The 24,017-nt window shown below is 38.5% G+C and overlaps 1 protein-coding gene across 24 annotated transcripts in view; it reads right to left on the reverse strand.

Moving 5' to 3' along the window:
- The window catches only part of RIMBP2 (RIMS binding protein 2), a 307,061-nt gene that overhangs the window by 28,229 nt on the left and 254,815 nt on the right, over nucleotides 1-24,017 (reverse strand). For 15 of the 24 annotated variants that reach the window (XM_072144379.1, XM_072144382.1, XM_072144378.1 and 12 more), the window contains 6 exons: nucleotides 23,517-23,668; nucleotides 21,487-21,957; nucleotides 21,084-21,230; nucleotides 12,559-12,717; nucleotides 8,459-9,172; nucleotides 781-898 (listed from right to left, as the gene is read on the reverse strand). In XM_072144379.1, the coding sequence (XP_072000480.1) occupies nucleotides 781-898; nucleotides 8,459-9,172; nucleotides 12,559-12,717; nucleotides 21,084-21,230; nucleotides 21,487-21,957; nucleotides 23,517-23,668 (1,761 nt within the window). The remainder of the gene's footprint in view (nucleotides 1-780; nucleotides 899-8,458; nucleotides 9,173-12,558; nucleotides 12,718-21,083; nucleotides 21,231-21,486; nucleotides 21,958-23,516; nucleotides 23,669-24,017) is intronic. The other 9 variants (XM_072144394.1, XM_072144392.1, XM_072144397.1 and 6 more) reach the window with 2 other exon arrangements.

The following is a 24,017-nucleotide window of genomic DNA, read 5'->3' on the forward strand; positions in this document are numbered from 1 at the left end:
TATAGTGCATTGAGAACCTAATTTGCATTTAGATTCTCTAAACCCATGTTTCACTGAAAGGCTGCTTATGTAACACAGCAAATATATTTGGATTGTGGGCACAGTATAAATATGCTTTGTAGTACGGTCTTGCATAAATTGCAGTCTTGCATTTCCTGTTTCACTTATTTTTTTAGCTGTATGTAGGTTCTTCTGGTAAAAGAACAATAATTTAGATATAGACTAAATTCTGGATTGTTTCCAATGCTTAAAGATCATAAACACCTTACGGGTAGCTGAGCATAAAGACATAAGGCACCCCAAAAAGAAAGATCATAATGGGCTCTTTAAAATAGAGTAGTGGTCCCTTAGCACCCTAAGACCACATAACCTTCAACTTTGTAAGTTATGTTTTCCTCATAGAGAGGTCACCTCTGCATAATAGCAACATAGATGAAACCAACCAAGACTTATCCCCCTCATTTCAAAGACCCCACAGCAGCAACATGATCTGCATCTAGGGTATGTACGTTCTTAGAAGAGAAATGCTATGATGCATTGAAGATTTTCTTTCTCTTATGTTTCAACTGGATTTCAATGATTTATATGTGAATCATTTTAGCAAGCAGAACTTATACTTTCTAAAATATACAAGTTATTTTTCACCAATAATAATAACCATTTACAATTCTAGGTTTATAAAGTTGTATATCTATAAATACATATATTAGATTACCACACTTACAGTGAGCAAAGTAACAAAAATATTCATTACATAAAGCAACAGTCTATCCAACTAACCAATAGATGGAACCATCATAGGTCGAGGTCTTTGTTGCATCGCACTACCATGAGTAAACCTCCGAACAGGGTGATCACCTCTTTCAGTCCTTCCCAATGTAGAATGATTGCCTAGAAGCTAAGCATAAACGCATACAGTTAGGTGAATCCACATTTGATGTTACAATCATTTGCATTAGAAATAACAGCTTAAAGCAGAAGCTCTAAAGGCAACTAAACTGTACTTTTAACTGAAAGGTTAGCTGAAAGATAACAATATATAAAATCAGCATGGAATTCTATTGAATGGTTTGTGTTGAGCTACCACTTTCCTGTAGTGTAAAATATCATTGCTTGATAACGTCGCTAGTGAACAGGAATTATCACTTCCCAATCAATTGAACAAAAATGTTATTATACAGAAATATTACACTGACACAATGAAACAAAGAGTAAAATATTTTAGAGAACATATAATATAATAGAGAACATTCTATAAAGGTTGCCCTTAACTGAGCACTTGCTATCCTTCCCCTGAGGTGTCAACCACAAATTAGATCAAAAGAGTAAGCAAGTGGAAGGAAGAAAAAAATAGTATTAGCTGTAGTGGGAAAAAACTGGGTATTGTACCACATCTAAATACAATTTTGTTCTAATAAAACCTCTTTGTCCTAACAGAGATAGAACAATCAGTCCTATAATAAAGGACCACTGAGAAATGGCGGATTCCAACTTTAATTGTTAGTAGTATATTTATAATATATACAAGTAAGAAATAAATAATGAATAAATAAAGTAGCGGATTACTGAACAGCGCACACAATGAGGTGATGCTACAGTATACCACTTAGAAAAGCTATATTGTCTGCTGTCTAATGCAAACCTAGGAACGTGCAAAGGTCCTGTCTTCCTACTTATCATGCAACCAATAAAAACAAAATAAATAGTAACCTCTGAATAGTTATAGCTCTTACTTGTGTCTATAGAAACTCTTAGAAAACAAGTAGATACCTGATTTGGGTTTGGAGTAGAAAGGGGTTTGCCCTTTCACCATGGTCCTTAAGGCTCATTATATTAATCTACCTAATACCTTAGTACAAAGTATTCAACACCGCAATCTGTAGAAACACATTATTCTTTCCAAAACAAAATCTGTGAGAATATTCTACACAATATAATTAAACATCTTTATTTTTAATTAAGACTTTTAATTATATTTTATAGTGACTGCTGTTTTTTCATTAATAAAGAATATTGTGATTCTATAGATTGCAGTGTTGAATTCTTTGTAATATGGTATTATGTAGGTTAAACTTCTACTTTTCTACTTTTGTAGGTGTAATAATTCTGCTCATTACTCAATGTCTCCTGGAATAAAGTGTTTTAATCAACTTTCAAGTTATATATTGTACTATTTTATTATTACCATACTCCCTTGGTAATATAAAGCATTCTGGCACACATAACAGACATATGCTTACACAGGGTAACCCGAACTACATCAACTTTGTAAAATGTTTTCAAACACATTTTAAGAATCCTGATATACAAGGCGTATAGACAGAGGACTACACATTTGAATATGATGGTCTGTGTATGTGGAATGTCATAATGATAATAGAACATGACTTAATAAACAAAGACTTCTATATCAACACAACAATTCCTTCTGAATATGATGGCTAGTTCTCTAGAAAGTTACTTGAAAGGGATTAAATAGGTGTCATTAGCTGTGAGGTACAATTTCTATTTTTGAGTTTTCGCATAATTTTCAAAACTTTCATTAAGATAAATTAAACCGAACTCATGACTGTGTTTTAGAATCACCAACTAAGCTATTAATTCTGTATATCAGGGGATCTTAATCTATTGACATTTGCACACTATCTGTAGTAGTTGTAGTAGTCCTAAGTGTGAAGACAATGGACCAGACGCTGCTCTGATATAAGCTGTTCAATGACCACTGATCGAAGAACACATGAGATAACTTTAGCTCCAATTTGAGAATATTTACAATACTCTACATGTATGGCTACCTACCATGGGAAAAGTAAGGTGTCCAAATAAGACTGCAATTGATCACACTTTTATGACATTTCAATGAACACAATGACAGTCTGACAATTCACAGATACACCCCACTAATCTTTATTCCCTGTTTCCTCATAGGAACTCACTGCTGTGACCAGTGATCCAAGAAAAAGCAGAAAATTAGCTAGGTGACCAATTTCCTATGTGATTCTTTAGTGGCCAGGGCACCCCATTAACACCTTGATGACCTGCAACATATTATAATGGGGCTCCCACGCATCAGCACTGTCACAATGGCCATATCATTACTTCTCAATGTTTTTTCACAGCATCATTTTTGATACATCTAAGGAACAGAGCTGAATTCCGTATGGCGGTGATTCCCAATGACACATGCTTTTGTTGTCAGGCTGATGTGGGGTCCTTTTTGCACTGTGTGTGGTCTTGTACCAGGATCCACACTTTTTGGTCTGAGGTACTGGAATTCCTTAGTCAACATTTCGAATTCTCCCGCCTAATGTCCCCCTCTGTCTGTCTCCTTGGTATCATGAATCATGAATGAAACTATGTCCACTATGATAAAATCTTCTTTAGGTTTGCCCTATACTATGCCAGGAAAGTGGCAGTGATGTCCTGGAAGGACCAAGACTCCCCTCCTCTGAAGTGCTGGATAATCCTTATCAATAGCATTATCCCCTGTTATTGCTCCGTGTATGTTAGCAGGAAATGTCCCCAGAAGTTCAACCTTATTTGGTCCAGATGGTGCGAGAACCCCTATACTGCTATATAAACCCCTTAAGCCTTTAGGTATCACCATAAATAAGGAGATGTGTGTCTTGGTATGTATGTGTGAGTGTGAGATTGTCTGACGTCGATGGACCAATTGATTGGGCTGGCTACAACATATGGTATATCAGGAATTTGTACATTATACCACATGCATTGTATGGCAAATGTAGTACCTTGAATGTTACCCTCTCATGTTACTTACTACTCCTATAATGTGGTGATGAATACGCAGTAGCCAGAATGTTTTGTATCTAAACGTTGTTTATTGTATTTGTTCAAAAAATGGAAAACTTGCATAAATAAAACCTTTAAAAAAAAAAAAAGGAACAGAGCTGAATAGTTGGGGTATCCTTTGGTAAATCATTAATTGCTGTTTTATTTCAGCCATTTTCTAGTCCTTCTGCATACCAAATTACATAAGGAAATTCTCAATTTACAAAGGAAATTGAACAACCACTTTAAAGGGGTTTGCACATGAAAGAAAATTCTTAAATTTCAACCCCTTGGTGCTGTTTACACAATAAAGATAATTTTTAATCCCTTTCTTTACAATTTGAGTTTTATTGCTGTTTTAGCTCCTATCACTAAGTGATAGTCAGTGTAAAATGCCAGAGTGTGGGCAGGGACTCTCTAAGCAGACACTTTATGATCCCTGTAGTGCTGTGTGGTGGCAATGTGGATAAATTATCAGGGTACAAGGTTTAAATACACATTCATTTAGTTTCTGAACATTGTACTAGTATCTGACACATAGAAAGAGAGAGATGCGATCAGAGATGAGAGATAATGAGATCCATTAGATGCATATTACACATGACTTTCTCCCTTCTGTTATCACAGGTATAACCTACTGTCAGGTCTACTATATACCTCCCTCTCTGTGCCCTGGATACAGAACTTATATGGCTGTGGCTTGTAGCTTTCCTCTCCCCATGTGTACATGCTGGCAGGATGTCAGTGTCAGTGTGTGAGAGCTTGTCCTGGAATGCAGGGGGAGGGGCCTCTGCAGGGAGCAAAGCAAAGCTCATGAAGCATCAGGCAAGAGTTCTGTCGACCCTTAAGTCAGAAGATACAGGGTCGAAAACTAGGGGCAACTGACATTTTGTACACTAGGACTGATAGAGACAGGTTGGACTTATATCTGTGAAACACTGTATTTTCACTGTACAGTGAATTAGAGAATGTGTTATTTTGTTATCCTGAGTACATTTAAGAAACTTTTCTTTGTGGGCATACCCCCTTAAAGTTCAGCTCACTGATTTATATGGCAATGGAACCTGAACATGGGCACAACAAAAACACTCAGATAATTCATTTTATCCATTTGAATGTCAATATAGTTTTAAAAAACATGTAATTATCTATTATTTGTTTCTAAATTGGATACGGTTGTAAGGCTGTTCGGTCAAACTAGCACCATGTCCGAGGGTTTTTACCAACCCAAAGGTAAAACTGCTGAAATTACCGAACATGCTTGGATAGTTCAGCAGTTTTACATTAAGGTTGCTAAAACCTGCAAATCAGCAATTCTATTTTCAGGCTTGTAAATCCTGCAAACATACAAAGTATGCTTCTCAAAATAAAGTAGCACAAGTAAGACGGCTTTTGTCTTTCACATTACCAAGTAGTATTTACTTATCCTCTAAGAAACTTTTTTTTACAATAACAGAGTTATTCATCCTTGTGCCATTATTTAATCACAATCTTAATTTCCATTTTTAAGGTTTTTGATCATTAGAAATTCAACTACCAGGTCAACAATCTGAACTTTGAAATTCTCATGTTAAAAAAGGGTGTTTTAAAACCTTTTGGTCCTATTTAAGGGGAAAAAGTTAGCTACACTTTGTCATTTTGTGGTTTTCAATTAAAAAGTTTTCTGTGGAAAAGAAGGAATGGTTAACCAGTGGAACTGATGAAAGTTTACTTCATCCAATGCAGTATGTTACAAAGCTTGCAGATGTTTCATTGCAGTGTGAAGACATGATATACAAATTAAAGTAACTTTTCAGGACAAAACCGGTAGATATATAATGTGCCAAATTTATTGTGTAATGATTTAGTTATTGTGCATCGTGATAAATGTGGACCTATAAAAACGCAAAAAACAGACTCCAGCAAAATTAACTAAATTCTTATTTTAAATCCTTACTATGTGTACCAATTACATATTTTCCATGATGATTGGGTGCACCCTTTCAATTGAACAATCCTAACTTTGGTACACAAAGCTCCTATTTCTGATTAAACCCCAGAAGCATATTATAAACTCCACTCCATATGCTATAGGTGGCCAGCTATTTTATAAGTGTCTAATTAATTTGCTATTTTACTTTAACTGTGAGAACATGGTATTTATTTTTAAGGAAATCAACCAGTTAAAAAAAATCTAGAAATACTTACTCCTCTCGTGTGAAGTCACCTTGGTGCAAGGGCGTGTATAATTAGCAGCCCAGAGCGCTGGACATCTTGTCCCTGTGCTCCATGCTGCTAATTATAAGTTTCTTTTCTAGGTGTGTCAAGCTTAGCGAAAGACAGCGCAGGGATCAAGATGAAGAGGAGCGGGGGTGAGTATTTCTAGGTTTTTTGTGTTTTTTAACTGGATGTTTTGTTTAATTAGTGTCATTGATTTGAAAAGGATTTAGTGTGTTTGGATTGATGGCCCATAACCAAGATAGACCATTCATTGGGGAGAGTTCCCTATGAATTGTCTATTATGGCCAGCATCAAAGCAGAGCGAGGTGCACAAAGCAGTTGGCTCCTTGGTCTGTGTAGCAGACAGAAGCCTTAGATCAAGATTCCTGGAAAACCCCTTTAATCTAAAACATTTCAAAAATTTACATAATTTTATGTGGTCTGATACGAGCATTGGATTAATTACAGAAGATCCACGAATTGGGGTCTGCAACCGAGTGGTGAGCTGATCTGAAAAAAAAATACTGAAAAAAAATACACTGTAGAGTTACAATAGACTTTTGTTGCATTATACATCACACACCATGTGAAATACGATGTGCGATGAAGGTATAATACTCTAAAACAAAGGTATAAGTGTGCCCCATCTAAGAACTAAAAACAACATGCTTTTATTAGTTTTCACACATACATACATATATACATAAATACATATATGAAGCTAATAAGCCACCTCTATGTCAGGATATGCCACTCTTTAAAATGTTACTTTTAGCAAGATGGAATAAATTAAGACATCTTACAAACAGTTACTTAATCTCTTTACAGAAATGAATTATAAAGTGAAATATTATTTAGGTATGTATGGAATTAAGTTTTAGCCTCCTCTCTTTATCAGTCTGCTTCACATAGTAGCAGGCCAGCTACCAGATACACCGCTCACTGCAGTGGAGAAGAGGAGGGCATTTTCCCTCAACAAGTTTTATTACAAAATTTATTACCATTATAGATGGCACTATTGATTTCTGAAATAAAAAAAAAATAAAACATGCCATGTGTGCCATCATGAATGGTGTCTGTCCTGTTCTCATGAGTATTTATGTAGACCTGGATTGTAATCTCTAGACGCCTGTGCATGAACAACGATGCATGTGAATGAACAATGAAGAAAGGTGTACTTACCTAAGCCGTAGTACTGGTACAATGTCCTGGTTACCACTGGTGCTGGCTTGTAAGCCAGGACTGCATGACTTCTCATGGCTATTCACATTTTACAGGTGGTGAATGTTTATTAAGTAATTTTCCTTTTTGCTTAAAATCTACCATCAAAATCAAGCATGATAAACCAAGGACAGTTACTCATAGATCCAGGCACTATGACTGTGGTAATCTTCCTACCGCACAAGTGTTGAGGAAGTAGGGGGGGGGGTGAGAGTGTAACAACTCATAAAGCCAAATCACAGAAGGGCTTGGGTAGCCCCTCAGACTCATTACCATAACTGTAAAAGTTGATTTTAGAAGGAAGATAACCATGGATTCAAACATAAAAAGATCACCACTGTCACAATGCCTGGATCTATAAGTAAGTGCCCCAGGTTTATCATCCTTGATTTTGATGGTAGATTTTCTTTGAAGTGACATAGAATTATTTAGTGACATTGTTACAACTAAACATATCCTATATAACATTATGAAAGCTATTTGTGGGCTTTATGTGGTGACAGATCTACGAAGATTAATACAAACAATTAGAGCAAACCGGGGGGGGGGGGGGGTGGCGGGGTGTCAGGTTGTTGGATTTTTCATGATTTTTCCTGATGTTCCTGGTTTGTAAATTAACAATAACTTTAAAAAATTGATAGTCCTATAATGCGGAAATGATAAAATGTAAACAAATTATAAAGATCTACAGGAGCTCAAGTTATAGCATAATACTGTATGGAATTATGTAAATGAATACTGGATATGAGTTGACTTATGTCTGATTTGTGATTAAAACAATTTGTGGAAAAGCAAATATGTACATCCACATATTAAGATAAGCACATGAAGGCTGAACTGCCTTGTACAATATTAGGGGAAACTGTAGGTTTCCATTGGCATATAATAATTCAAATAATTATCCTTCAGCTAACCCTTCATTAAAATTGAGTTTCAGTTGTCAACTAAAATAAATAAAAAATAAAGTTTTGCAAATATACTTTTGTCTCAAATAAACAGACAAACGGAAAGACAGCAAATTTTTGCGACTACAAGCAAACAAAACGGACAGCTTGGCCCCTGAGCCTGTGAAGCATTGCTGATTAACAGATCTACGGCAGAACATATTACAAGCAATCAGCAAACAGATCCCAGATGGAAGCCCATAAACATAATAAAAAAGGAATTCAAACAAAAGAAATGTGCAAAGAAAAAAAAAGAAAGATTTTGCAAGCAGATGGCATAGGGAGGTTTTTATTTAACACACCGGAGAGTTTTCTGTGTCTCTGTGAGTAGGCCTTAGATCTGCCGAGCTACAGTTTTTCTGATATACATCTGCTTTCCGGCATGAGTTGTCACTTTTATGTAAATCCCTGACACATGGAAGCGGTATGCAGTCGTCATTGTGCCAATCCGACCCATTAGTATTATCTATAAAGCCTGTACTGATATCACCAAAATCCTCCTCAACGCTGCTTTGCCTGGTGAGGGTTTTCCTGCGCATCAACATTTGTTTTGGGTCTCTATGACATACAGGATTTTCTTGCAGCTCCTGTGTTGTATTTCTAGCAATGGCGTTGCAGCCTTTCCTGTAATGAAAACGTGCTTCTTCTTCTTCACTTCCACAATCCAAGCCGCTGTCTGGGCTCCTGGAGAGGGCTCCGAGCTTGCTCCCTTCAAATGTAAAATCATCTGAGCATGGAGGGGCCCCATTAAACCTACACTTTGAGTTATGCCATGGACTTTGATATCTCCCCTCTGGACAACTAGCCCTTGGAACTCTATGGTTTCTACCTATGGTTCCGCTTGCTCTATAAGCCATTCCTACACAACTCCTCCCTCTGAGCAAGACCTCTGAATGTTCTCCACTTTCTTCCTCTGCCACTTCAGGAATACTGAACAGTTTTTTACAGTGAGGATGCTGAGGGCAATAATCCAGCTGCTCCTTTACAGAAGGCTCTGTGGGACTAGTCTTAGAGCACTCCACAAGATAATACACAAAAAAAACAGAGAATGGACCGACAACAAAGAATCGATAAAAGAAAGTGTCAAAAAAGTGCAAAAAACAAAAAACATGGAAGAAGAAGTAGAGGAAGAGAAAGAAGAAAATAAAGACAGGGTTAGTTTTAGAGGCAATGGAAAACATAAGTCATGCAAGTTTACTCTGTGAAGGAAAGGTTCATGCTCTGAATGGGAATCTGTGAAAATAAAGACATGATTAGGAGCTTGGCTGGTGTCAGAGAACATAAGATCAGTACAATGAGGCTTGGCATATCAATGCTATAGTAAGAATAGGACCATGCAAGGGTAGATGCTGCACACAGACAGCCACCATGACGCTTGGATGCAGCACACATTGGATGAGACTGGTTAGTGCTATTGATATTAGGCAAAACCTTCCCATTAGTAGATCACAAGAACATCAACAACCAGGCAGAGCCGTCTGTCGAGCAATTGTCTTGTTGGTGAACACCAAGGCAGAGCAATAATATGACAAAAATGTGTGCTGGTATATCCAGGGAAGAATATTTTATTATACTATTACACATAGTAATCATTCACCTTTAAAAGTTTAGACTCAGTTTTCTGTAGTTCTGGTGCATGGCCATGAAGTTTAGACCTCCTTCCCCCCAACCTTTTGCCAACCCCCCGCACCCTTTTCGGAAAACTTGCCGTAGAGGGGTGAGGATCAGGGTAGGCTGGAGAGGGCCGGCAAATTTACTTTAGCCTGCATTCTATGCCAGGCAGGATCTGGCATAAAATTCATACGGATGCCATTTGACTGATATAAGCTGGAGATTGCCCCCTGGCAATTAAATTCACCCCTGTGTATTTTATATACTTATCACATACGCTGCATTGATGATTCCTAAACTAAATTTACTTTTCAACAAATATAGCATAAATCAATAGTCCATTGACCACATAAATAATATCTCTATATCCACCACTTTATGACTTGACTCTAACTAAGAACGGCAACCTTAATCCACTTTAAAATGAATTGGGTATTCCTTAATTTCCCTTTAGTGTAGGAGGTATCTGTTTAGGAGCCTTCTTGAGGTTGAATGTTTTTTTGAATTATAATTCCGTATCACACGTCCTGTTTCTCTGCGCCCGCTCTCCTCTATGCAGGTCTGCTCCCTCTTCTCCCTCACCTCCACATAAAGTTGAATACTGAATGACTTTCTAAACAAAAGTCCGTTCATAGAGCAATGCAGGTTTGGAGCTAACTTTCGGAAAGCAATTGCAAATAGGAGAAAGGAGACAGGGAAACATCCTGACAACAAGTTCTCTGTACTGTTAAGATATTAAAAAGCACTTGTACCTGCTAGTTTATACAAAGTTAGTGTCAATTTAGCATTTTTTCATTCACCAACAGCATAATCAATGACTACTTGTGTATATTTTGTGGCACTATACATTTTTACATGGGCCCAAAGAGGAGAGATCCAGTTTGCCGTATCTCATTCATATTATACTCAAAACCCTGATTTCTTATAATAGAATGTACATGAGGCTTGGCAGGACCAAGCTATCACTGCATAACATACATGTTATTGTTACGTGTTTTGTTTATATCTTAACATCTTTTTTATACTTTCCTGTCGACTTACTGGGTACTCTGAAATGTTGGTTTACTGACTGTATTTCCTGGAGTCCTCAAACAGACCATTACACACATACTAAAGGGATTGCAACTACACTGAGAAGCATGTAGTGAAGTCCAATTCAGCAAAAGCAAGAAACCAACAGCAGATATTAATATTTGCCCTCTAGAAATGTCATTCTCTGCTCTTTAATACCCGACACATGCAGTTGTAGAGTTCAGGGTAATTCTCTGTTTCTTTTTAGTCAGTTCAAGCAAAATCTATCATGATAAACCCAGGACGCTTTCACATAGATTCAGGAATCATGACTGTAGTAATCTTCTTATATGTGTTATCTATGGCCTGTTTCTTTCTAAAATCAACTTTTAAAATCATGGTAATTAGCCAGAAGAGAGCTCTGTGAGGCGTTACCAGAGCCCCTTCATGCTGCAACTTCAAACACTGTGCAGCAGCTGATCTCCCCCTCCCTCTCTGCTCCCTCAATGTTACCATAGTGCTCTTTAACAGAGCAATAAAAGGACAGTCACAGACAGCAGATGGACCCCAGGTAAAAACAGGCACTTTGCAAATTTATGGCTCCTTGGCTCTCTAATCAAAGAACCTTTTGCCTTATGATTGCAATAAATCAATACTCATTAGCTATATAACGCACTGTCAAAAAGTATCCCGCAGCATCAGTGCCCACAGTGGGTACACACCATGGACACCATGCACACCAATAGTTCAATAGAAATAGGTTCCTGAATAGGAACTGAAACTCTGACTTTTTTTCAGTCTGCATGAATACATTACCCACATATCTTTCTATTGAACTACTAGTGTGCTGCCAGTTTTGATTTTATAGAATGCACTGCATATCGATATAGACAGTGGGAAGCTGTTCTTAAAAGCAGCTGCACAGGAATTTATCTGCCTTTACATAGAGGTATATAGAACAATATGCCTCTGATTTCATTATAATCATATTTTATAGATTCTGTATACAATGGATAAGACTTTACTGTCATTATTCTTCTAAGAGGTAGTATCTGTTTTTATGTGGTACAGTACAGAGACACCATACAGCAGCACACAAAGTGCTTAAAGCCCTGTCACCTTTATATGGCTACCGCCATGCTTCGCTTTACACTTCACTGCATATTCACGTACAGAAAGCTTATTGCGCATTTCTGTGCCCAGGAAATAATTATAGGATATGTTTTCTGGAAGAAGAAAATGACTGCGTTTATAATGGTCATTTATCATTTCTTCATACTTGAAAGAGTCACTAAATATTAAACGGAAAGTTATAAATAGGGAGATACACAGCCCTCCACTACAACCAGCCCCATGATGTAAACCAAGGAACACAATGTAACAGGTGTTTCTAGGCAAACAGGAGGTGACCAGCTGCTGCCAGGCTCATATTCTTCCGGTCTTTTTCACCCAGATTCGGCAGCTCTTTTAAAGTTTTCTGACAAATGGAAATAAAAAAAATTTGCTGGTGGTTGGGGACACAGATCTCACTGTGATTTCATCCAGCCATATGTTTAGAAATAAGTTTCATGTGCACCAATTACCTCTTACTGAAAAGAATGCTAATCATCCAAAAGTCAACACTTAAATTAATTGATAGTTTTTCTACAGTATCCTTATGCTGAGGAAATAGGAAGCCAACTACGTATAATAACCTCTAATGAATAGTCAAATCTCCAGTCTTCCCAGTTCAGGTTTTGGAAACTCAGTCCTACTGCTTCCTGGTCACCAGTCCTCTTACCTTAAGGGTATTGTGGGAAGTAACACTGACACGTCTCCTGCCTCCATCCTCTAGTTGCATCTCAGAATAAAGTTCCTCCTCATCTTCTTCCAAGATGTCTGATAAATCAGAGCCTCTACTGCTTTCAGTATGATAGTCATCACCAGGACAATAATGTGGCTGAAAGAAACACATTTCATCTATGTGGAGGAACATTTTTATGAAAGCCAATACAATTTTGCAATCCAATCATATTTTGGAGATGGATAAGATCAAACACAATGATGAATATCTGTAATCAATACTATGATTTAACTCCTTCATACTTCACACATGGCAGAGATCCCAAAAGAAAAACACAACCCAAGCCAAAGTATGATTAATCTTTTGTAGAGCTATTGACTAAAAGGCTATAAAAAGTCCATCTTGTTCAGCCTATTCTCCTACAATGTTGATCCAATGGATGGTAAAAACTCCAAGGAGATAACAGCATATTTTCCTCGTTTTTTAAAAAAAAAGCCTTCTGCCTCAGAATTTTTCAGAATACATTTCTCAATGTCCCATTGCCAGAAATCACTATACATTGTAATATTATTACACTCTAGAATTGTATCTACACTTCCCTTTTGAAATATTTAACTGAACTCCATACAGTGTCGGACTGAGATACCTTGGGCCCACTTGTTAAATCCATTGTCGGGGTTCACCAGTATACAACTACATGCAAAAATGACACCCATTCAGATATTCCTATAATACAGCCGTTACAAATTTGCTTGAATAGTAGTTTGCAGGGACTCTTATTGTCCTGGAAAGCCTGTCTGTACCTTGTTGACTGGCTTTTGCAGTTAATTTCTGTGATCCAGAAATAGATACCCACACCGCAGCAGGCCTCTGCACACAATTTTCATGCATGTTGGTGGCCTACCAAGTTCAAGGGCAGGGTGCCAGTGGGTATAGAAAGTATTCAGACCCCTTTAAATTTTTTACTCTTTGTTTTAGTACAGCCAATTGGTAAGATTTTTTGACAGGAAAAAAATGTATAGAAAAAATATTTTTGCTAATTTATAATACAAGAAAAACTGAAATATCACATTGTGATATTCAAATCCTTTGATGTGACTCATATTTAACTTACATGCTGTTCATTTCCTTATGATCCGTTTTGATAAGAACCCACAGCTCATAGTGCATGTCAGAGCACATGAGAATCACGATGTCCGAGGAACTGCCCAGGGAGCTCAGAGACAGAATTGTGGCAAGGCACAGATCTGGCCAAGGTTACACAAGAATTTCTGAGAACTTATAGTTCCTAAGAGCACAGTGGCCTCCATAATCTTTAAATGGAAAAAGTTTGGGTCAACCACAACTCTTTCTCGATCTGTCCCACCAGCCAAACTAAGCAATCGTGGGAGAAGAGCCTTGGTGAGAGAGGTAAGGAAGAATCCCAAGATCACTGTCACTGTGCTCCAGAGATGCATAAGGGAGTTGGGAGAAAGTTCCACAAAGTCAACTATCACTGCTGCCCTCCACCATTCAGGGCTTTATGGCAGAGTGTACCGACAGAAGCCTCTCCGCAAGACATATAAAAGCTGCAAGCAGTTTGCAAAAGACATATGACCAACTCCCAGAATTTTGGAAATAAGATTCTTTGGTCTGATGAGACGCAGATTAAACTTTTTGGTATTAATTCTAAACAGTATGGGGCAGATTTACTTAGCCGGCCCATTCGCGATTCAGCGGCGCATTCTCTGCACAGGATTCGGGTCCGGACGGGATTTATGAAGGTAGTTCCTCCGCCGTCCACCAGGTGGTGCTGCTGCGCTGAAAATCATCTCAACGCGCCGGAATGCACCACCTCGGACCAGGTGAAGGTAAGCGCTTCCCGAGCGACACTTTTTCGGTTTTTAAATGCGGCGGTTTTTCCGAATACGTCGGGTTTTTGTTCGGCCACGCCCCCCGATTTCCGCCAAAATCCCGGGGCAATTCAGGTACAATCGGCGCAAATCGGAAATATTCGGGTAACACGTCGGGAAAACGCGAATCGGGCCCTTAGTAAATGACCCCCTATGTGTGGAAAAAACAGACACTGTTCATCACCTGCCAAAAACAATCACAACAGTGGCACATGGTGGTGGCAGAATCATTCTATGGGGGTGTTTTTCAGCTGCAGGGACAGGATGACTGGTTGCAACTGAAGGAAAGAAAGAGGAATGTGCCAAGTACAGAGGTATCTTAGATGAAAACCTCATCCAGAGTGCTCTGGACCTCAGACTGGACCGAAGGTTCACCTTGCAACAAGACAATGACCCTAAACATACAGCTAAAATAACAAACCAGTGGCTTCAGAACAACTCATTGACAATTCTTGACTGGCCCAGTGGAGCCTTAACCAAAACCCAATTGAGCATCGCTGGAGAGACTTAAAAATGGCTTCCAGCAACGTTCTCTATCCAACCTGAGGGAACTGGAGAGGATCTGCAAGGAAGAGGCAGAGGATTCTCAAATGCAGGAGTGAAAAATTGGCTGCACATTCCCAAGAAGACTCATGGCTGTACTAGCTCAAAAGGTGCTTCTACTCAATACTGAGCACAGGGTATGAATACTGATATTATATTATATGTATGTGATATTTAAATTTTATGTTTAATAAATTTGCAAAATATCTACATTTCTGGGTTTTTTTACTGTCAAGATGGGGTGTCGAATGTATATGAATGTGCAAAAAAAGAACCTTTTTGATCTATCCAATTGGCTGGGATTTTAGACTTTAACCCCTTAAGGACGCAGCCATTTTACAGCTTAAGGCTCAGCCCGATTTTTTGGATTCTGACTTGCTTCGCTTTATATGGTTATAACTTTTGAACACTGTTACTTATCAAAACGATTCTGAGATTGTTTTTTCCCCACATGTTGTACTTCATTTTAGTGGTAAATGTTGGCTGATAAGTTTTGCGTTTATTTACAAAAAAAAGAAAATATGATAAATTTTTTGAAAAATTTGCCATTTTCGAAATTCTAAATCATTGCGTTTTCAGGCAGATAGATTTACCACCTAAATAAGTTGCTGAATAACATTTCCCATTTGTCTACTTTACATTTTCATAATTTCTGAAATGTCTGGATAATTTATTTTGATGTCACGCGGCTTACAAATAGAATATCGCTTTTCCGGATTTTCAGAATTGACTATTTTGGGGATAAATACAGTTTTGAATGAAATTTTACATATTTAGCATCAAACCCCCCTATATAATCTACCCATTTTCAAATCTGCATCCCTCAATCTATCAGAAACAGCTTTTACGAAGATTGTTAACCCCTTGAGATCTTCATAGTAATTGAATCAAAATGGAGGTGAAATTTAGAATGGTCATATTGTTCCCTTATACGTTCATTTAGCACTAAAATTTACACATTTCCAAAATATAAAAAGAGAAAACCCACCATACAATTTGTTCTGCAATTTCTCCTGAGTACAAAGACCCCCCACATGTGGCCGTGACTTGTTTTATGGGCGCACAGCGAGACGCAGAAGGGAAGGAGAGCCCTGCAGCTGCCAGGATTTTAGTTTCCTCATTGGCCCCTTTTGAAGGCTATAAAATTTTCGCTTTTTCGTTATTGGGGCCATGTGACGGCATTTTTTTTGCGGGATGAGATGCTTTTTCCATTGTTACCATTTTGGGGTTGGTATCACCTATTGTTGAAAATTTAGGAACTTTTTTTGAGGGCAGGAGTAGAAAAGCATCAATTCTGTACTGGATTTTTGACTTTTTTTTTTTTGGTGTTCACCGTATAGACTAATAATCATGTTAGCTTTATTCTATGGGTTGATACGATTACGGGGATACCAGACATGAATATATTTTCTTACGTTTTACTAAATTTGTCAAACAAAACCCTAATGTGGGGAAAAATCTATAATTTTTGTATTGCCGTCTTCCAAGTGGCATAACTTTGTTACGTTTTTGGCTACGGAGCTGGTTTATGGCTTGTTTTTTGCGGGACATGTTGTACTTTGCACCAGTATCATGTCTAAGTACATATGGTTTTTTGGTCGCATTTTATAGCATTTTTTGTGGGATTGAAAAGGTAAAAATCATAATTTTTGGAGGGTTTATAACAGTTTTTTTTTACGGCGTTTATCGTGGGGGTTCAATAATGATTTACTTTTATTCTACGGGTTGTTACGGACGCGGTGATACTATATATGTGGGGTTTGTGTTATGATTTAGACTTTTTTTTTGAGTTATATGTCTCTTTATATGTTTTGGGGGTTTGGGGCATTTTTAGTGATTTATGGCTTTATTTTTTTATTGAATAACTTTTTTTTTTACTTTTTTACTTTTATACCATGGTACATGAACAAGAAATCCTCTGATTGCTTGTTCATGGTAATATTCTGCAATACTCATGTATTGCAGAGTATTATCAGTGTCAGCCTATGCACTTGCATAGGCTGGCACTTTGCCAGTAAGATGACGTCACAGACGCCATCTTACTGGCAATTCTTGCTAGTAACTCTGGGGTCCAGATCGGACCCCAGAGTTACTATAGCAACGATCGGCGCCCCCCGAAAACGGTTCGGGGGGGCTGATCGTGGGGGAAAGACACCCCAGATGCTTGTTAGATGCCGCGGTCGCGCTGACCGCGGCATCTAAAGGGTTAAGCACCCGCGATCGGAGACAACTCCGATCGCGGGTGTTACACTGGGGTGCCGGCTATTAGTTACAGCCGGCACCCCGTGTTTCCCGATGCCGGTTCGGCTCTGATCCAGAGCCGAGCCGGCATAGGCGCCGTGGCGGATATATCCGCCACGGAGCGCTAAGTCACTGCGCTCCGTGGCGGATATATCCGCCGCGGAGCGTGAAGGGGTTAAGAAAATCCAGAACCAAATATCATATGAGTTTATGGTTCACCACACTATGTTACTGTCTCTGATAGCAAGGGTCGTGAGTTCAAATACAGCTTTTGACACATTTTTAAAAATTGCTGGTGATATTTAGAGGCGTTTCAGGAGCAGTGAAAGTGCTGACAGTAGACAATCTCTGAGGGCAAAAGGGAGTGGGAGCATATCTTGCCATGTCAGAAATAAACTTCCCATCAACAAAGAGGAAAGTGAGATGTAAGATGTCAAGATTTTTAATTACATGATATGATTTGCAAACACTTATTTATTCATTAGACTACCCCTTTAAGGATACTTTCTTGTTACTCTTACAATCCCAGTATAAAAGCATCTTGGGGTAGATCTTTGTATTGACTGGCGACATACCTAAATACTGTGATCATTCTGTTGTGTAGGTGTCTAAATTTGATAATTTTTAAGGGCATTTGGGTGAAAAAAGAATTCATAAAATAAAAACATACAGACGGCCCCCTACTTAAGGACACCCGACTTACAGACGAGCCCTAGTTAAAGATGGACCGCTCTGCTCACTGTGACCTCTGGTGGAGCTCTCTGGATGCTTTACTACAGTCCCACACTGCAATAATCAGCTGTCCCATTACAGCAAAAAATTTTGAAACTCTGATTGTTACTGGGGCAAAACATTTTTTGTCTGGCTCTACAATTTTTTTTGTCTGGCTCTACAATTATAAAATATACAAATGCGACTTACATACAAATTCAACTTGAGAACAAACCAATGGACCCTTTATTGTATGTACTCCGGGGACTGCCTGTATTATAAAATAGTTGTATACTTTACTTTTAGGTTTTAATGAGTGCAGAATAAAGTTGGTTAATGTAGTCAGCACTGTTGTAATCGTGCCATGTTTTCTACCCCATGTGCACAATTGTACATTTAGCAAAGTTTAACTCTTTTGCCACATCTGGAATTATTGTCTTAAAACCTAAAAATGATACTTTTTAGCTATGCTGCACCAAGTCACGCCTATTGTCCTGTTGTCTGTGAACGGCCAGGAGATTTAAGTAGGAAGGCTGCCGAAGGCACTCCTGCAGGAGAGTGAAGTTTATGGACTAAAATTTACCGATTCACTCTGCAATTGTGATTCTTATGAGCATTTTCATGAGCTCTTTAATGCACTTATATGGGACTGATAACTGTCATCCATGAATAGTTATTCACTGCCAGGGTGGAAAGTTCTACAAAACTTGGTGTGGCCATCAACTGACCCTCAATAAAAGGGGACATCTACGGCATATCCACAGTATTTAATATTATCCAATAGATGTAGGTTTAGAATCTTTTCCGATAACAGCTCACAACCCCTGTCTCAAAGCTACAGTGATATAAGAGCATACTGTGCAAGCTAGGCTTTCTATATTCACTTCTTTGGGAGTTCTAAGAAAAGCCAAACAGATAGGAAGAGATTCCCAAGATGGGATTTGCACCTAATGTATTAGACATCTATATCCTGTTCTAAATGTCCATGATGGGGTTACCCCTTTAAGAACTGCACTTTTACAAGGTAATGTGGTGGAGTCTGTATTAAAAGATAGAAATTTAAAAATACTATATTTCTAGTCAAATGGAATACAATGTATAATTTAAAAATAAAATAAAAATGTCAACATTAATTAAAACCATGAGTTCATCAACATCAAATAGGTAAGGCCGTCAGGCCCCACATGACAAGGCTTTTGGAGCCTGAATTAATGGAAATCTGTGCAGTGGCTGGGCAAGGTAACTTCAGCTCAGTTCCTGTTCATTTTCCGTAATGTATAAAACCAACTGAGCTTTGAAGAGTAGGAAGGGCTGGGTGTCCTCATGAAAATGCAATTTTGATTGCACCACGCTGTACCTGATGTATCACAGAGTGACTTTGTGTAACCGGCTTACTATGCCTCATAATGTAGGTCAAGATAACTTTAGTTAGTTCTAATGATATCTGTCTGCACCTAATATCAAGTTGCTCCCCAGAAACAAGGGTACTCAAAGTCCTAGTACCATCAGTTTCCTACATCTGTAGATCTGTCAAACAAATCATTTCTGCTTCAAATTCATCATGATGCTGTGACTAATCACTAGTTAAAATTCTGACAAATGTTACATATTCCTAATTGAATTACACAATTATCACCATGATAATTTACCACCAATTAAGTTTATCTTTTCCCAGTTGCTTATACTCAATACATGTCGTAAAAGACAGATGAAAAGGGGCAGATGTTTTGATCATTACATCTCAATTAGCTGTTTGTAGCCCTCAAAAGGATTCGACAGCAAGATTTTTTTCCAAACAGGAATCTGCTTTGTCACTCAAGAAATAGAATACAGGGCAAATATAAGTGACATCTATTCCATTCTAGGTGGGGGGGGGGCATCTTCATTCATATATTTGGAAACTGCATAAATAATATTTACTTTTATGTCCAGTTTTTGGCTGTGTTTTTGGGGCAGTTGTGTTGCATACACCTATTGCGTCTCTTTATATTTTGTGATTTTCATATGTGCTCATTTTCGACTTTCTTTGGCATCTAACACAGTCTCCCTTCAAAGTCTGCCACTGACCTGTTTGCTGCAGTGTTCCCTGAGTTATCACCGGAATCCAGATGTGAAAGTTGCAATTTGTTTATCAAATTCTGGCTAGGGGCAGCCTTGCAAATCTAAGAAATTAGCTAAGAGCTGCTTGCGCCTTTTGGAGACGTTTTGCAACTTTTGTTTTAAACTAAAGTCCATACGCCACATGTATAAATAAGGAAAAACCGCAATGCTACATCTAACCAGCAGAAAAGCCAAAAAACACCAGAATAACAGCCAGCCTTGCGCTACATGTTTCCCATTGTGCGCAAATTTACAAAAGTGTTTTTAAAGCCAGTTTCACATAGACCTCATTTCATTCAATTCAAAATGCACATTCGAATTGTTCTACTGTTTTGTGCCGGATTTATGATTTACAACTATCTTTTTAGTCGCACCATAAGTTGCAAAAACCAATGCAGAAAAAAACTTGGGCACTGCTGGGGCACTAATAAAGTGTAGAGTCTCTACATCAGAATAAACAGACTCAACACCTTGTTAATGTTTAAACTTTATTGAAGTTATTTAATCACAAATAAATACACAATGAACAGTCTAAAAATCCTACATAATGTGTAGGAGTTAGTTTATTCTGATAAAGACACTTCACAACTTTTTGGCTATTAGTGACGTTTCTTTGGAGCCTTGGGAGCTGCAAGATAACCTACTGAGAGCTAGGTGATTCTTTTTGGATCGTTTTCATTGTGTTACACCATAGTGGGTTCAATGCCACATACCAAGTGGTAACCAGGCGAGCACCCCCTTTGAGTGTGGTTTTTGTGTGTCTATTATTCTGTAGTTGTAGATGCAGCAAGACAAACCATTCCAAATTAAAGAAAGCAAACGGACTAACATACATCATACAAGATAGGATAACTTTATGAATCAGACAAATAACATCATGAATCAGACACATTCAAAATTGATGCTCGACCAACTAGAGCAAGCACAACAAACTAAACCCATGACAAATCCAGACAAATGTGTGTATCACTTGGAGTACTATAAATGTATTCATTTTTTCTGAATTTAAATCCTTAAAAGAAAATCACCATTTACCTGCTTCCCAAGCTCAGAGCCTTTCAGGAACTCATCAACTGAAGCTCCTTTTCTTTTGATGTGTGGTGAATCATACCCATCCTCCTCTTCATCAGAGTTATCATGTACTGCACTACTCCTCTCACTGAACAGATTCCTCTTCTCATTCTGAGGGGAGCAACAGAAAAAACAAATTCAGAGAATGCCGTGTATAAATACTGTCCATATCCTATAGACTGACTATGTAATTGGACAAAGCCGCTGTATTAAGTTCAATTCTAGTCTAATGGGAATTTCTCCTTACATATAACTGTATGAAGTGTACAGGCCCCATGTGAAGAGATATATTTTCCATTAGAATCTGTGCATAGTATATAAATGGAAAGAATACCAAAAACACGTCTAACAGCCACGCATACATTACCCTAGTACTTTCTGCCATCCTTTGTGCTGCTTCTCTTGCCATTGCTTTGGCCATAGTATTAGAAATGGGTGCACCTTGAGGTTGTGGAAGTATCCGCTGAGGAGACGGAGACCTTCTACCATGACCTGGACTATGAAAATTTGATGTTGGAGGTTCCAATGTATGCCCGTGAATGGGAGACACTGAATGGGAATGGTCCCACGCATCATCCACTTTTCTGTGTGGACATACATGTTCATCTTTGGTATCTGGAACACCAGCACTGGCTAATGGCTTGCATTTGGGCATAGTCCTTAGATGTTGTTGTGCTGGAGTCATCAATAAATCTGGTGGAATGAGAGCAGTGCAGGAGTCTTCAGATTCCCCTTGTGCCGACAAGGTTCTCACTGTAACTTCCTTGGCATCCAAATTGAGTATTTTTAAGAGATCCACCACAATGTTCTCAGCTGCAGGAAAGACAACTTCTGCCACCTATGTGGATGGACAACAAAATGGAAAGCTTTAAACTTCAAATACAAACGCTACCATTCTTTCAATCTACTAGATTCAGTTTTAAAGGCATTTAAAGGTTTTGCAGGTTTATGTATCCTTCCTTACATTTCTTCTTTGCTTGAGATATTCTGAGATGTGGTTCAGGATGAACAAAAAACTATTTACCAACAACAACCTCCAGGGTATACAATATTTTATTTTTTAATCTTGTCACCACGCATAACACATCTTGGGATATCTTGATTCAAATATAAAGATAATGAAGGAAAAATATAAATATTTACGTTATAAAATTGTTTTACCAATGATTCTTCATATTCCATATTATGTTTTTGAAAACTTCTCTAAAAAAATTACACAGCACACATGACATGTTGTGCACTACATGACATTACATCTGCCATCAACCAGTTTCAGAGAACAGGGATTGCGTCTCACTGGTGGAAGGAGCAGCACATGCCCCCTAAGATATAGCCAGACAGCCCCCTGCTCTCAGTATATAGCCAGGCAGCCCCCTGTCCCCCAGTATATAGTCAGCCAGCACATGCCTCCCAGTATATAGTCAACCAGCCCTTGCCCCCCAGGATATAGCCAGCAAGCAGATGCCCCCCCCCCAGTATATAGTCAGCCAGCAAATGACCCCCAGCAAATAGTCAGCCAGCAAATGAGCCCCAGTATATAGTCAGCCAGCCCATTCTCCTCAGAATATAGCCAGCAAACCCATGCCCCCCAGGATATAGCCAGTGAGCACATACCCCCCCCCCAGTATATAGCCAGCCAGCACATGCTCTCAGTATATAGCCAGCAAGCACATGCTATATATAGCCAGCCATCTTATGGGGTATATAGTCAGCCACTAATGCCCCCCAGTACATAGCCAGCCTGCCCATGTCCCCCAGTATATAGCCAGCCCCCTGCCTCCAGTATGCCCAGCACATTAAAGAAATAAACTCAATACTGACCTTTCAGATGCCCCCCACAGGTCCTCTTCTTGATTGCTGTCAGCAGCCAGGGACAGGTCTTTGTGCACACACTATGAAGTCAGCCACTTGATGACATCGTAGTGTGTACGCCGCCATTGTGCATGGGCCTGTCACTGCCAATGCACACAATATGGTATTAGCAAGCGGCTGACGTCATAGTGTGAAAAAAATCAAGAAGAGGACCTGCGGGGGACGTCGGAAAGGTAAGTATTGAGTTTATTTTTTTAATAGACTTGAGTATAAGTATAGTTTTTTCAGTACATATTTTAAGCTGAAAACTATCATTTTGTATATGGAGCAAGTAATTCAAACAACATCCTTGAGCCCCAAACAGGCCGATACGTTAAGGGGTTAAAATAATGAGGAACTGAAACGAAAACTATATTACAAAGTATGATTTTAAATATTCTAAGCTTTAGTTACATAAAATTGTAGAATCCATGGTAACTTCTAACTCTACCAAATTGGAAACCATGCGCTACATTAACATAAATACATTTAAAAGCCGTATGACAGGTTACATTTGTGAATCGCTGTAACAAAGTCAGTATGTACCTTTTGTCCTTTAGAATACACAGCAAAGCCGGTCACATTCGCTCCGTTGGAGGTTCCCGTTGGAGACAGTACTGGTGGTCTCCACGTAACCAGCAGAGTAACGGGCGTAGGTCCAGGATGTACAGTAACCTCTTCAGGTGCAATAGGTGGACCTGTGATAAAAGTCAAGGTATAGTACATGTTTCTATTATTGTGCAGCCTAGGGTTAGGTTTATACCAATGGCAAATGTCTATTGTTCTAAAACAGACATTAAAATTTTTTTCTTATTGACAAATGACATTGTGCCATATGTAATATAGATTTTTCTTCTATCAATAAAAACAAAAGGGACCTTCTATTAATGTTGACTTGAATTAGAATGGCGAAGAGGAGGCATTAGGGGTCAAATAATAGTAAATTTTATCCTATTCACAGTCAACTTGTTAAAGTGGGACCCTACCCTTATAGGTACATGACGTCTGCTTTCACATCACAGTACCAGCAGTGACCAAGACCCAGCA

This window comes from Engystomops pustulosus, chromosome 1, assembly GCF_040894005.1.
Source record: "Engystomops pustulosus chromosome 1, aEngPut4.maternal, whole genome shotgun sequence".
Taxonomy (NCBI): domain Eukaryota; kingdom Metazoa; phylum Chordata; class Amphibia; order Anura; family Leptodactylidae; genus Engystomops; species Engystomops pustulosus.